This window comes from Mandrillus leucophaeus, unplaced genomic scaffold, assembly GCF_000951045.1.
Source record: "Mandrillus leucophaeus isolate KB7577 unplaced genomic scaffold, Mleu.le_1.0 Scaffold192, whole genome shotgun sequence".
Lineage (NCBI taxonomy): Eukaryota > Metazoa > Chordata > Mammalia > Primates > Cercopithecidae > Mandrillus > Mandrillus leucophaeus.
The window spans coordinates 3,198,234-3,213,987 of record NW_012101943.1 but is presented as its reverse complement, the minus strand read 5'-3'; the positions used below and the strand labels follow the sequence as shown (position 1 = coordinate 3,213,987).

General features: G+C 40.2%; 1 protein-coding gene across 1 annotated transcript in view; it reads right to left on the bottom strand.

Moving 5' to 3' along the window:
• The window catches only part of SYNE2 (spectrin repeat containing, nuclear envelope 2), a 405,169-nt gene that overhangs the window by 212,977 nt on the left and 176,438 nt on the right, over positions 1 to 15,754 (bottom strand). The window contains exons 26-32 of the mRNA XM_011978327.1: positions 14,837 to 14,946; positions 14,122 to 14,248; positions 12,439 to 12,596; positions 11,081 to 11,228; positions 9,832 to 10,442; positions 5,897 to 6,076; positions 3,484 to 3,634 (exon numbers count right to left, since the gene is read on the bottom strand). Of these exons, the coding sequence (XP_011833717.1) occupies positions 3,484 to 3,634; positions 5,897 to 6,076; positions 9,832 to 10,442; positions 11,081 to 11,228; positions 12,439 to 12,596; positions 14,122 to 14,248; positions 14,837 to 14,946 (1,485 nt within the window). The remainder of the gene's footprint in view (positions 1 to 3,483; positions 3,635 to 5,896; positions 6,077 to 9,831; positions 10,443 to 11,080; positions 11,229 to 12,438; positions 12,597 to 14,121; positions 14,249 to 14,836; positions 14,947 to 15,754) is intronic.

Here is a 15,754-nt window from a genome sequence, read left to right as displayed (position 1 = left end):
TTCTCACTCATAGGTGGGAATTGAACAATGAGAACACTTGGACACAGGAAGGGGAACATCACACACCGGGGCCTGTCATGAGGTGGGGGGAAGTGGGGAGGATAGCATTAGGAGATATACCTAATGTAAATGACAAGTTAATGGGTACAGCACACCAACATGGAACATGTATACATATGTAACAAACCTGCACGCTGTGCACATGTACCCTAGAACTTAAAGTATAATAAAATAAAATTTTAAAAATTTTAAAAAAAGAAACTTGTACTCCCTAAATATACCAAAAAAAAAATTTATTGAGGAAAAAAATTTTTAAGCAAAAATGTTTGTTCAATTAAATAAAAAAAATTTCATTTGATATATTTCATCTAACCGAACAAACTAAGTTTTTTTTGCCTGCAAAGAACTTTCTTGTTAAACTAGCACAAGCTTCCACAGGGTGATGAGAAAAGAAAGGGCAAGAGAGTGTAATTTTAGCATTGGCAGAACTATGGGTTTTGTTTTACAGCAAATGGAAGGAGTAAAATAAAGGGAACTAGGCCCACTTTGACATTTCCAAACTTTAATAGTCTCCTGACATTCCAGCCTTCTAGTCTAACATTTTGCACTTCTGTCTTTCATTAAAGAGAGCAGAACTTTGTCACCATATCCTAGATAAACATCCAGGTTACCACAGTTTTGAAGGACAAAAGTTCTCAGTGGTATCCTATTCCAGGCACTGCTGCAAAGCAGGATAAAGATCCATGCTACAGAAATGGACTGTTTGTGAAGATAGTACCTGTGTCATCACAAAATTAACTGAAAGTTATGTTAATAATTAGTACTAAAATCTGCTTTTTTTCAGACAGTTTTTTAAAAACCTAACAAAAGAATTAAATATTAGTGTATTAAAACTTCCATATCTTTCATACAAAATAAAAGATTATTTCAGCAAACATAGAAGTACCCATATACTAGAGGTACAATTCTCATTTTAATAAAATAAGGAAAGCCGGGACTGTTGTTTCTTAAAGGTAGTTATAATTATTTTATTAATTTTAAAAATACTTTTTGCAGTTGACTAAGAAGTACAGACAAAGCAGAGTTCATTAATTTTTACTTCTGCTATATACATACTTCAAATATGTCTTCAGGGCAGGCAGTTTTATGCAGTGATTGAAACAGTGAAATAACAAGTTTAACACGGTGGATTAAATATATATGTTTGTCTCTCTTTCCTCCTCACATGCTACTTTAACAACAGAAAAGAATTTAAAATGGTACAAACCAACAAGCACACAGAGAACAGAGGATGACAATACTCTCAGGTGGAAGGTGAGAAGTTGGGAAGCTGGAAAGCTGAAGAATGAGTAATTGACTCACCAAAACTAAAGCTGAAACCTTGGTCTAGAAGGAGATGGGATAGTGGGGAGGGTGCAGAGAAGCCAATAAGAAGAAAGGCCATTTGTGCTACAGAATGTCAAAAGGCTAGAAATGACTTCAAGGTAATCATTAAGGCCGAAATATAGTTAGCCTCAAACAGAAAGACTGGATGACATTTTTTAAGAGAAACACATTTAGACTCTCAGGCCCTCTTTCACCTGGTTGGATGGACTCCCTCCATACCCACAGAGATTGACTTTCTGGGGAGGCTCTGGACTTGGGGCTGTGAAATATAGCTGAGGACAGAGGTGAGGTCCAGTTATGATAGCCACAGAGGAGCTAATGATGGCAGAAAGGCCAAGACCTGGGCCTAGATTCCGATTAGGGAGACTCACCCAGGAGAGGAGTCAGCTCCCTGGAGGTGATGAGAAGTTTATTAGTCAGATAAATAACTTATCTAGAAAGTACAGTTTATAGTTACAAGGTTATAGAGTTATGGGGTAGCGGGAAGAGCAGCAGACAGGCCACACGCAGCATGGGGCATCGTAACTGACACTCATCAAAACAGAAGTGAGGAGGATTTGCATGAACAAGAAAAGCTGCAAGTCAAGAGGGACTAGATATCTGGTCAGCATACAAGGGAGGGTCTCAGGGTCTGTTGAGTAAGGCAGAGACCTTGATCCTAAAACAAGAGTACAAGGTAGGAGACTGCTATCGGGGACACGGCAGAAGGGTGGCTATGCGAACTGGGACACAAGCCCAAGAGGATCTGGTAAGGCTGAACATGCTGGAGTCTCTAAGAACCTAGGAAACCAGAGCTCTTTAAATCTACTGAATGAGGACAGGACCCTTCTAGATCCTAAGACCAGCCAAACCCAAAAGCTGCCTCCACCAGAGGGAACCAGACAGGTTACATCTAAGCAACTGTGACTATCTGCTCATGGTCTTGACAGCTTTGATTAAGTCTGACAAGAAACCAGCTACACAGTCATATATTGTACAGCTGGTATCTAAATAGGGCTGCTTCCGACTGGCCAGCTCTAAGAAACTAAGCCTGAGAAAGTGGGTCCCAGACAAGGGCCATTCCTGACATTCTGGGTGTCACTTGAGCTTCAGGGTTAATAGTTCTAGATAAGGACTAAATTGTCCTATTTAAGCTTTCACTGATGCTGCTCTTAACAACTGGAAAGTTTAATAAAATTGTTTTCCAACCTCCAAGTATATCAAGCAAACTACATTTCACGTACTTTTGACACCTTTATAGCACTTTAGCTTAGTACTTATAAATCAATAGAAAAAGGCCAGGTGTGGTGACTCATGCCTGTAATCCCAGCAATTTGGGAAGCAGAGGCGGGCAGATCACCTGAGGTCAGGAGTTTGAGACCAGCCTGGCCAACACGGCAAAACCCTGTCTCTACTAAAAATACAAAAATTAGCTGGGCATGGTGTTGCGCACCTGTAATCCCAGCTACTTGAAAGGCTGAGGCAGGAGAATTGCGGGGAGGGGAGGGGAGAGGAGGGGAAGAAAGAAACTTTCTGGTGTAGAGTCACAGAGTGCAGCGTAGTATATTCTTTTCTAACTATTCCATTCTTCTGCCACGCTGGTTGATAACCACATAAAATCATAGAAAATAATGACACCTAGTGTCCAAAAATATTACTCTTCTTAGAATATAAACACAGATGGAGGAACGTGGTAATAAGCTTGCACATCTTCACAGAAAATGAGTAAATAAAAGCTAATTTTTCCTTACTCCACTAACAACAGAGAGGATTTTCCCACCATCTTCCGTCAAGCCTGCAATGCAGGGTCAGGTTCCTTGTAAACAGAAAGTCAGTGCAAAGGCTGTTACAGCCTCACAGAGGTGGCAGCAGGCATGAGCAGAAACACAGCCCCAACATCAAAACCTAAACAGAAGAGACCCACCATCAACTCGGCGCCTGTTTCTTTTTTCCAGCCCTGGTGATAAAATACAACACATTTTTAGATACCCGGTAAAATAGGGTCACTAGTAACTTCTTTTAAATGAAGTTTCAAAATGACTTAATCTATCTCTCTTTACTACCAGGCCTGTCAGTGAGGTCGCTGTGCAGTTTTTTTCTAACGGAAGCTGGACTCACCTCTGCTATCCTTTTCTTCAGGTTCTCCTTTCCCATGTACGAAGCCTGCAGGGAGATGACACTCTCTTCTTTTTGAATCAAAGTTGTCAAGATGCTTTTAAAATTCTGATATTGTTTTAAGAGCTCCAAAACTCTTCCACATTGTTCAAGACTATGAATAGAAAAATATACAATAGCTAAATGTCCAAAAATAGCAAAACCATTCTTTCTCTTTGCAAGTATACCACATAAATGATGAATAAGGCGTAAAGGACGTTTCCTCTTGATGTGATTCTTAACATTTTTTACCAATTTAACCTAAGAATGATGGCACATCAATATATCTGGCAAGTAGATGGCATAATCTCTGATTAGTACTGTCACTAGGTGAACATTAAAAAGTTACCAGATGTAAGGTCTACAAAGAAACACAGGATTCATCACCCTAAGGAATCAGCATCTCAATTTCATCATTAACCAAAAGACATCTCAGAAAACAGAGCCGCCTTAACGTAACTCTGGCAGATTATTTCAGTATCACTTCAGCAAGTCACAGGTTGTTTCTGTATCTATTCTTTTTTTTTTTTTTTTTTTTTTTTTTAGACAGAGTCTTGCTCTCTCACCCAGACTGGAGTGCAGGGGTGCAATCTTGACTCACTGCAACCTCCGCCTCCTGGATTCAAGCAATTCTCCTGCCTCAGCCTCCTGAGTAGCTGGGATTACAGGCAAATGCCACCAAGCCTGGCTAATTTTTGTATTTTTAGTAGAGACAGGGTTTTATCATGTTGGCCAGGCTGGTCTTGAACTCCTGACCTCAGGTGATCCGCCTGCCTTGGCCTCCCAAAGTGCTGGAATTATATATAGGTGTGAACCACCATGCCTGGCCTTTTATATATCTAATCTATTCATTCTGGATTTAGTCCTTTTTAAAACGTAAGGCAGTGAGACAATGTGGCAGTTAGGACACCTGGTTTCTACTACAGCTGGGCACTGCTTAGTCTGAGACTCTGGATAAGTTACTTTAGCCTCTTTGAATCTCAATTCTTTCCTCAGTAAAGTCAGAGGGTAGACTAGATCAAATACCACATATAGGGTTCATCTTGACTCCTGTACACTCAGGTTCCAGTAGGAAACAGGAGGTGTACCCCAGTGGAATTCTGAAGATTACGAAAATTTTTGCAACTAGCCCCGACTCTGCAGGAAACACAGCAGTTATTGACAGGCAACATCTCCCATTCAAGTAGGCGCGTGGGGTAAAGTAATGCTCCCAATTCCCAAAGATGCCTGGGCCTAATCCCTGGATCTTGTGAATGTTACCTTACAGGTTACCTCACAAGGCAAAAGGGACTTTGCAGAAGTGATTAAGCTAAGGATCTTAAACTACAGAGATTATCCAGGATTGCCCGTGTGGGCCTGGTGTAATCATAAGGGTCCTTCTGGGAGGGAGGCAGGGAGAGGTGTCAAAGGAGACGTGATGACAGAACAGAGGGCAGAGAGAGATTTGAAGATCCTGCACTGCTGCTTTAAAGATGGAGGAGGGGGACACAGGCCAAAGAATGTAGCAGGAGGCCTCTCGAACATGGAAAAGGCAAGGAAATGAATCTTGCCTAGTGCCTCCAGAAGGACCACAGCTTGATTTTTTTTTTTTTTTTTTTTTGGAGACAGGATCTCGCTCTGAAGTACAGTGGTGCTATCTCGGTTCGCTGAAACCTCAATCTCCCAGGCTCAAGTGATGTTCCCACCTCAGCTTCCTGAGTAGCTGGGACTACAGGCACCTGCAAGCATGCAGGTTAATTTTTTTATATTTTTTTAGAGATGGGGTTTCGCCGTATTGGCCAGGTTGGTCTCGAACTACTGACCTCAAGTGATCTGGCCACCCCAGCCTTCCAAAGTGTTGGGATTACAGGCATGAGCTACCATGTCTGGCCAATTTTTTTATGTTTTGTAGAGATGGGGGTTTCACCATGTTGGTCAGGCTGGTCTCAAACATGTAGGCTCAAGCAATCCTCTCACTTCAGCCTCACGAAGTGCTGGAATTACAGGTGTGAGCCACCTCACGCAGCCTATTTTACCACTTCTGACCTCCAGAAGCATAAGGTAATAAATCCATGTTCTTTTTAAGCCACTAAGTTCGTGGTGATTTGCTTGGTGATTTACAGCAATAGGAAACCAACCCAGTTGGGATGGTAATGAGCATAAACACACCATATTGTGTATGTGTTATGCTTCATGGAGAACCTCTTTGCTGCACTCTGGCTATAATCTACAATTCTAGGTCTTGTCCCAGACACTGGCCCTGTGAACTCCAGTGGGAAATCCTTAGGTTTGCCCTCCTTTGGGTCCACAGAGACGTGTTTTCAACCCAGAAGTTTGAAAAAGTTAATTGTGCTACAGACAATTTTTCAGATTCAAGAGGGATTCTTTTTTTCCTTACCATTCGGTGACCAAGGCTTTGGCATTCTCCCACAAGAGTACTGTATTTTGGCACTGCTGATTCACGGTTTTTTCTCTGCCGTCTTTGAAGTGTGGAAGAGAATTAGCCATTCCTTGTAAATGTATCTTCTCTTCTTCATATTCATCTAGAACCTTATCCAGTCTGATTAATGATTTTTTCCTTGATTATGAATGAGAAAAAAGTTTGATAGCCAACTGTTAACCACTGAATCAACACAAATATGGGTAATCTGGGGAGGCACAGTAACCTTAATTTGTCCTCATGAGGTTAATGCCAATATTACACATTCCTGTTACAGAGTTCGGGAGGCTCTTTGCATTTCCAGAATTTTTCTGATTTTTTTTTTTTTTTTGGTCTTATTTTGTTTTGCTTGTCTCACTTTGTCACCTACGCTGAGTGCAGTGGCACAATCTCAGCTCACTGCAGCCTCAACCTCCTAGGCTCAAGTGATCTTCTTCCCACCTCAGTCTCCTGAATAGCTGGTACCACACATGCACACCACCACGCCTGGCTAATTTTTTATTTTTTGTAGAGATGGGGTCTCACTATGTTGCCCAGGCTTGTCTCAAACTCCTGGACTCAAGCAATCCTCCTGGCTCAGCTTCCCAAAGTGCTAGGATTACAGGTGTGAGCTACTGTGCCTGGCTGCATTTCCAGAATATTAATTTGGTGCTTTAAATAAATATAATAAATATACACAACCATTAGCAGTAACATGTTTCTGTGATGAAGAAACATGAGAGGAAAGAGAGAGAAACACACACATGAGAGGAAAGAGAGAGAGACAAAGCGCATATGTGTGCTTATGTAGGGGCAAGACAGCATGATATGGCAGAAGAGGAGAAGGTGAATGACCAAGAACTACAGGATCCTAAGAAGGATGGGGTGGCCAAGGAGAAAGACAAAGACAAGAGAAATCTTGCACTACTCCTTTATGTACAAAAAGCTCTCCCAATCAAAAAGGAGTTATTTAAGGATAAAGTAATACTGAAGGGATTAACACCATTCACCTAAATCTAAATTGCTAAACTGCTCACAGCCTCTACTTCCTGGCCTCCAATTTTCTCTTCAATTCACTCCCATAAGGTTTTCATTCTCTACTGCCTACTGTAACAGCTGGCCTCCACATTGCAAAATCCCTGTTCCACTCTCAATCTTCACCTCACCTCACTAATCAGCAGCATTTGACACTTGGTCATTTCCTCCTTGTTGAGATGTCTTCTTCAGGTAGCCCCAGAAGTCTCTTGATTTTCCTCCTACTATACTGGCCTCTCCGTTCTCAGTTTCTTCACCTGGTTCCCCCTCATCTCCCTGATCCCTCAATACGGAATGCCCAGAGTATGGATCCAACTTGGACCTCTTCTCTTGTTTATCTAAACTCACTCCCCTCAGAAATTTCATCCAATCTCATAGCTTTAAACAGCCTTGTAAAATGATGAAAACTCTCAAATATACACCTCTAGCCCAGACCTCTCTCCTGATTCCTAATGCCATCTATTTTTACGTGTCTTATTGATATTGCTGCTTGAATGTCTAGTATGTCTTGAATATATCATTTCTAAAACTGAGCACACCCAATCTTTCATTCAATACTGAAAAATTTCATCCAAGACTGATAAACTTTAGTCTTTTTCATCTCAGTTAATGGTAACTCAGTTCTTACTCACTGCTCAAGTTACCATTGACACAACGGATAATGAGAGGCAAGAGCACCTGAACCCAGAGGAAGATTCCAATGTTTGTTGGAAGCATTCTTGACCCCAATATCTCTTTTACACCCCATGTCCATGTGTCAATAAATCATCTGTTCTCTATCTTCAAACTATATACAGAATCTCAACACTTTCTACCACATTACCACTGGATCATGCCAGCTTCATCCCTGCCAGGGATTACAATAGGTCAAACCAGACTTCCCATGTCTTCTCTCAACTCCTACAGTCTATTTTCAACACATCAGCCAGACACAACAGGTTATGATGAAAACCAACACATTTCCCTCTGTTTAGAACCCTGCTATGACTTCCCATGTCACTAGAAGAACAAGCCAAAGTCATCAAACAGCCCAAAAGTTCCTGCATGAGCTAAGCTACATCTCCCCCTCACTACTGCACCTTCTCACCTCCTTGCCTCTTCTCTAAAAACACAACTGACCTTTGTACCTACTGCTCTAGAAGGCTATTCCTTCAGGTTCGAGTGGCTTGCTCTTTCCTCTCATCTGATGCCAAGGCCACCTTCTCAGTGAGACCTTCCCTGATTATCCTGTTCAGTAGCAATCCCTTCCACCTTAAATAGAATTTCTCCTCCTCTCCTCTCCTCCACTCCCCTCCCCTCTCCTCTCCTTTTCTTTGAGACAGGGTCTTACTGTGTCACCCAGGATGGAGGGCAGTGGTACAATCGCATGCAGTGGTGGGATTCCCTAAGAATGAAAGTTTCATTGAGCCTGAGGGTGTGGGGCATTTCAGAGGGAAAGGCACACTTGACTACATTGAGGGCTTGGTCATCTAAAGACCCTTGAGAGACCACTGAGCCTGAGGAACTAAAGGCGGGCAGAGGAGGAGATAGAAAGTGAGACAGATTTAGAAAGGGGGGAAGAGGCCAGGCACGTAAGAGGAAGAGGCCAGGCTCACGCCTATAATCCCAGCACTTTGGGAGGTCAAAGGGGGTGGATCACCTGAGGTCAGGAGTTCGAGACCAGCCTGGTCAACATGGTAAAACTCCGTCTCTACTAAAAATAGAAAAATTAGCCAGGCATGGTGGCGCAACCCTATAATCCCAGCTACTAGTGGGGCTGAGATAGGAGAATCGCCTAAACCTGGGAGGCAGAGGTTGTAGTGAGCCGAAATCGTACCACTGTGCCCCAGCTTGGGCAAGGCTCTGTCTCAAAAACAAACAAACAAAAAAACACAACAGTGGCTCACGCATGTAATCCCAGCACTTTAGGACACTGAGGCAGGTAGATCATGAGGTCAGGAGATTGAGACCATCCTGGCCAACATAGTGAAACTCCATCCCTACTAAAATACAAAAAAAAAAAAAAATTAGCCGGGCGTGGTGGCATGTACCTGTAGTCCCAGCTACTCGAGAGGCTGAGGCAGGGCAATCACTTGAACCCGGGAAGTTGCAGTGCGCCAAGATCATGCCACTGCACTCCAGCCTGGTGACAGAGCAAGACTCCATTGAAAGAAAGGAGGAGAGGGGAGGGGAGAGGAGTGGAGGGGAACGAAGCGGAGCGGAGAGGAGAGGAGAGGGAAAGAATTCCACAAAAGCGACTCTTGCTAACATTTTAGCTTTTGGAATTTGAAGGCCCTACTCCAAATGCTGGAATTAAAATGGCAGCAGGTATATAGAAGGCTGCCAACCTCAGTCTACTGCAACTCTGCTCCATCTCCAGAATCAACATGAACTTTAGATTGCCTCTTAAATTCAGTCTCCTGCCCTTCCACTCAGTTCCCACCCTAATCCTGCCGGGAGGAGAAGGAGACCAAATAACTAAGAAAGCAGCAGGGACAAGATGTGGCACATGCATCTTCCACCACTGGTTTCATTAATATCACATGCATGGAGTCTGCCAGTCATCCGTCCTGAGGAGAACTCCACAGTAAACAGACAGAAGTACAAGGGAATCGGTAGTAACTCATGTACAGTACTTTATGCATATCTGACTTCACCACTTCTTTGTCCATAAGACACACTCTAAAGAGGAAAGAAAAATTATGCCACGTTTTGTACAGGTACAATACCAACAAAAAGGAAGTTTGCCTGAAAAGTCTACAGAAAAGAATGCTGAACACTGAATACAGTGGGATGGAATAGAAGCAGAAAGACATAGGAAGAATATCTTTCACCTAATAGACGTGAAAATACAGAAAGGTGCTAGTCATCTTGGATGGAAATGGATGGACAATACTTACCGATGTTTCACAGCGGGAACAGTAGGATCCTTAAGACCAATTTTACTGATTTGACTCTGCACATCTTGAATATTTTTACGGAGTTCATTATTTTTGAATATACAAGCCTCTAGTAATCTGTTTTCCTCAGTGAATTCCTCCTGTACCCCACAGCCATGTGTCTCAGGTAACTTTACTGATAAAGCACCAAGAAGGTTTTCACAGGAGGTGTCTTCACCCAATTCAGCATCTTTAAAGCTCATATCAAGCATCTTCAAACGTTTATCCAAATGTTTGGCCTTGTCTTTCATCAGATGAATTTCTCCCTCTTTATTTTTCACTGTCAAAGTATTTTCTTGTGCCACCTGTGTATCTGAGGCTGAGAGGTCTATAAAGGGCTCAGCAGAGAGTTTAGCTGTTCTGAGAGATGCCAAAAAGTCTTCCAGAGCTTTCAGAGTATCTTCACTCCTCTGCACCTTGTGGTTCATTTCTTCAAATTGTGTTTTGTACTTCAGTATAATATTCTGCATTGCATGTAGATCAAATGGGTGTAATTCCTTTAATATAAAGTTGCCTGGCTCTTCTAAGCGGTTACATATTTCAATCTGTTTTGCAGTAGAATCTTGGATATTCTAAAATAAAGATAAGAAAAGCTAAAAAACTGAGGTGGAAAAAAGAAAGACTGCTTGTGAGAAACCAGCCCCAAACTGCATGACTAGATTTGATCTAGAAAAATGCGTTTCAGTTTAACAAAAGGTGACAGTTTCTACCTAAGGAAACATTTTAATTACAAATGATCAGATGTCCCAGCTGATGTTTCAATCCCAAAAAGAAAACAAGCACATAAATCTATTGCTTCAAAGCAAATAATCAGATATTAAACTGTTCAGAAAACAATTTTATAATCTGAAAAATAAACAAATATTTTTATTTAAGATGGCATTTAGAATAAGAAAACAGTAGAATATGGCATTTAAGCATGAGTCTAGTATATTTAGGAATTCAGTTACTGAAGAAGGCATTCATAAACAAGGTTTCCTTTTGAATTCAAAGAAAATACCTCATTATGTACTCCATGGTACCTACCTCCAAATTTGTAAGGAATTAAAGAGTTAAGAAATAAAAAACAAGTCTAAATTACTGAAAAAAAATTTGTTGTGACTTATACTCTTAATCTATGCTATGACGAATAATTAAAAATCCATAAAGATTTATAAATCTCAGAAGACTTGATTATTCTGTAAATCACTGTGAGAACTTACATACTTACCCTTAGGTGTTGATAAATGCCATCAGCATCAATGAGATGAAATCCCTGGATGGCCATTTTATGGAGAGGCAGGTCGGAGCCACAGAGAAGAAATGATGCCTTCTCCACAGGTAACACAAGCTGCAGTGCTGTCTCTAAAGATTCCATCCTGGGTGCAAGGTAAACCAGACATGAGGGGAAAACACAGCAGAAAGATATCCTATAAAACTGATTAACACAATTACTGAACTAAGAACAGAAAATAATTATCCAATAAATAGACATACAATGATATATACACATCATCACATTAATACCTAAACCCATTGATTCAAAATGCCAAAGAATGAATGGGTTGCTATATCCAAGTATTCTTTCATATGCTCATCCATCTAGCCATTTATTCATTCATTCATTCAACATACATTTATTTAGTGAGAGGCAGCAGAGCTAGGTTAAAAATGACCCACTGGGCCAGACAACTCCAGCTGTTTCGGTATAATTAATGATTTCTCCTTTCACTCCAAAAAGCATCCCAATACCCAAGTATTCTCTTTTTTTTTCTTTTTGTATTTTTAGTAGAGACAGTGTTTCACCCTGTTGGCCAGGCTGGTCTCGAACTCCTGACCTCAAGTGATCTGCCTGCCTTGGCCTCCCAAAGTGCTGGGATTATGGGCAGAAGCCACCGTGCCTGGCCCCAAAGTATTCTTAGCAGGGTAATATATACCACACTGAATGGAAAATTGTAAAACATACTAAGCCTTTCTCTCTCTTTTAAAATAAAAACAGAATTGTAACTTAACTTCACCTTGACAACTAAGAAACCTCATAATTACCTTAATTATGGAATAATTTGTTAAATTTCCATATTACAAATATAATGGGGTCCAAAGAATAGGCTCCACTGATAAGAAATTGAAGTGTGGGACCATAGGTAAGTAATATATAGACTCTGAGCCTCAGTTTTTTCCTATATATAGAGGAATATATGCTGGGGGTACATATTCTATGTATACAAGGTCCTAATAACACTCTCATTTCAGAAATGAAGAGATTAATGCCCACAGAGTTTATGCGACTTGGTCAAATTCATGCCCAAAAGAGACAGTGGAAAGACTGTGGCCTTTGAACCTTGGCAGACCTTAAGTTCTACCAAGTTTCTAGGTAGCAGCGTGGCCTGGTTATATTATTAACATTTAACTTCTCGGAGTATCAGTTTCCTTATCAGAAAAATGCAATCATAATGGTAGCCTCTCTTACTGTTGTTGTGACATCCAAACAAAATAAGATACTTAGTATAGCAATAGTCTTGCTTAAAATGGCATTACTGGATTTAGTGAGTTTATTAGAGTCATAGTTAATAGATCTCAGAATTTTACCTGGTATTAAGAGTCATCTGAAGCTCTCTTTCTCTTTCCTTTAGTTTGTCTCTTTCCTTAATGATAAAAGGCTTCTTTATGTCACTCACATGATTTTCTAACTTCAATGAAATAATTTCAAACTCTTTCCAGCAAACATCAGTTTCTTTTTTTATGACCTAGATGGAACACATTAATCGATTTATCAACTAATGGGGTTAATAGGCACAATTATTCTGTTCTTAAAACATGAGACATTCACCAACTGTGGAGGCAAACACAATGTTTCACATGGAAATGTGTTTTAAAATATTTTCCAACCATCTACAAGTCAACTATCCTTTAGGGAACAATGACGTTAACTGTGCTCTCAGAGGACTCATTCAATGAAGTCAAGGGAGTCGACAAGGTGGCTTTCAAAGGTACCCAAACTCCCTTCCCCTAAGGTAATTACCCAGAATACAATTCAGGAAAATACAGACACATGTAAGAACAGATATTCTGTTTTCTCTGGATAGGAAATCTTTGTTACCTTCTAAACTAAAAGAAAACTAGAGTGAACCAAAACTATTTCTATATAAATAAGAAGTAAATTAAATTAATTTATGGTTTATGATTAACATCTATAATTCTATACTATTCCAGCTCCTTATCTTGATTCTTTTTTTTCAGTAAGGGACTGCTATATAATACTACTGACAGATCAGCAACCAGCAGTATAATTTGTTCTTCACTTTACCCAAAGATCAGTATGGTTTTTCTAACCAACTCATTATTCAGTCACTGGAGAAATGTCTCAAGACAGTTTCTTAATTGTGATGAAAACATGCTAAATCCATCACTTGAGCAACAGGGATTTTAACATATAAATTTTGCTTATTCAGATGAAAAATAGAGAGCAGTCAGATGGTAGAGTGTGACTGAGACCTGGTATAATAAAATAAAAGAAACTAGCAGTGGAAGGATGTTGTAGGAACTACCCATGGCCCTCCATCTGGGAGGGCTCCCTCTAATGCACTCAGGGCGGGCATCAAGAATGCACGGCAATGCACAGATCATCTTCAAACTAGGAAAGATATTATTTGTAGAAGTTGTGATTTGTGTGCCAACTACTAATAGATTGCTTCTTTCTGTTGTTTCTGAGTCACCTGCAATAACTTCCACTGAAGGCTTTTTAGGAGGAGAATCCATCATTTAGAGTGAAAACTCCCTCCACTGCCTACCCCTAAATGCCCAACATCAGACAGTCAACAATCACTGTACAGCAATTTTAGACAATGTGATCATTTGGTAAAGATGAAGGACTGAAACAAACATTCAGAGTCACTGGCTGGTTAACTTTGGAGCAACCCAGGAGCAGGATGAAATTCCCTTCAAAAACACGTTGTTTTTGATCAATTCCCTTGAAGTTTGAAGCACAAAAAGAAATAAATACACAAAAACTCTTCAAGCCACAATATTTGGAGTACCAGATTAGAGTATAAGCAGTAAATTAAGACCCTAAATCAAAGTCTTTCCTGGGGTTGGTACTTGAAAGAAAATCACTTTATAATAGGGTGACATTAGAAATGCAATCCAGCAAAGAGAGTTCTTTGGAAACATTTGGCATATGTGACCTCAGCAGAAAAGGGGATGTCCCGACTCACAGTGGTACTATTTTCTAATAAACAAGATAACCAGAGAAATAATATTTTTGGTAATTACCTGTAAATCTGTCAGTTTGGCCTGCAGACAAGAACTACTCCTGTCCTCTTCACTAGAGAAATCAGAAGTAACCCTGAATTTGTTGTTTTGCAGGTGGTTTTCAAGAATATCTCTGTATGTATCATACCTGGGCAAAATGAAATGCAACATCACAATAGTTAATTTTTAAAATAACACAGGCCAAGCGCAGTGGCTCGCACTTGTAATCCTAGCACTTTGGGAGGCCAAGGCGGGTGGATTGCCTGAAGTCAGGAGTTTGAGACCAGCCTGGCCAACATGGCGAAACCTCATCTCTACTAAAACTACAAAAAATTAGCTGGGCATGGTGGCAGGTGCCTATAATCTCAGCTACTCAGGAGGCTGAGGCAGGAGAATCACTTGATCCTGGGAGGCGGAGGTTGCAGCAAGCCGAGATGGCACCACTACATTCCAGCCTGGGCAACAGAATGAGACTCTGTCCCAAAAATATAAAAATAAAATAACACAAAGATAAACAAAAAACAAACAAAAAAAATAAGAAAAATAAAATAATACAAAGAAATATTTAAAAATTACTGTCAACTACATGTGAGGAAATACCATGAAATTTCTGTCTAAGTTACTGGACCACATGCAAAATGATGACTAACTGAAAATAAAATTTTTAAAAAGTATAACATGTTTGCATTGATGAAAGACTTTTGGTGGATTTTCCAGTTGTTTAAAAAGAGTTTACCTCTCTAGTAAACTATTTACAGATGCACTGTAATCCTTTTCCATAATGCTTCCTGTTTGCGGAGGCTTTAACTCTGATGCCAAGTTAAACTTCATAGTGGCTTCTATTGCCTAAGGGAATATGCAAAATAGTAAACAAAATATCTTAAACATACTTAATTATCTGGAAAAGATAAATGCTTTATGTTCAAAAATAAATCATTGATTCTTTATACCTCAAACGAGGAGATAATACAATTTCTCTGGGATGTCTCAGCTCAGAGAACAGTCTTTCCATAGGACAGAGGGGAGTTGCACCTTCTAATTGGTATGGCAGCATGGTAAAGGAAGACTCCCAGCCCCAAAATGCTATTTCTGCCTGAGACTCCATACCCATAGTCAAAAGTAGACAGAAGCCTACCATGCAGGAGCAGACCTCCAAAAACAAATTCGCCTCACCTCATTCCTTCCTGCACATGTTCTGATTGGCAGTCTGGACTACAGTATACAGTAAATATCAAATTATCTAGACTTTAGGAATTTAGAAAATTCAATTCCCGCAGAAAATGAAATACATTATAATGCAACAGAAAACGCAAATGATAAATGAACTTGTTCATCTCAATGAAATGGAAACATCTATACAGATCAAACTCAACCTCTTCTACCCTCAATAACAATGTACACAGATAATCGGTATTCATAATGGTTCAAAAGGGTCTCTGCCAGAAAGAACTATTTGTGTACTCAGAGGAAGATCAGGTTATGCTCGCTATAGCTTTGGTTAGTTGCATTCTCATTTGAAAATCAGTCTTTTGCATTGTGTAAGTGGAAATTCTCCATTGAGAAAAACAATCGGATAATTATAACCAACACCTAATTAATGAGAAGTGAATTATGGTACACTTGGTCTTTTACATTGGGTTTACTTCTAAAACAC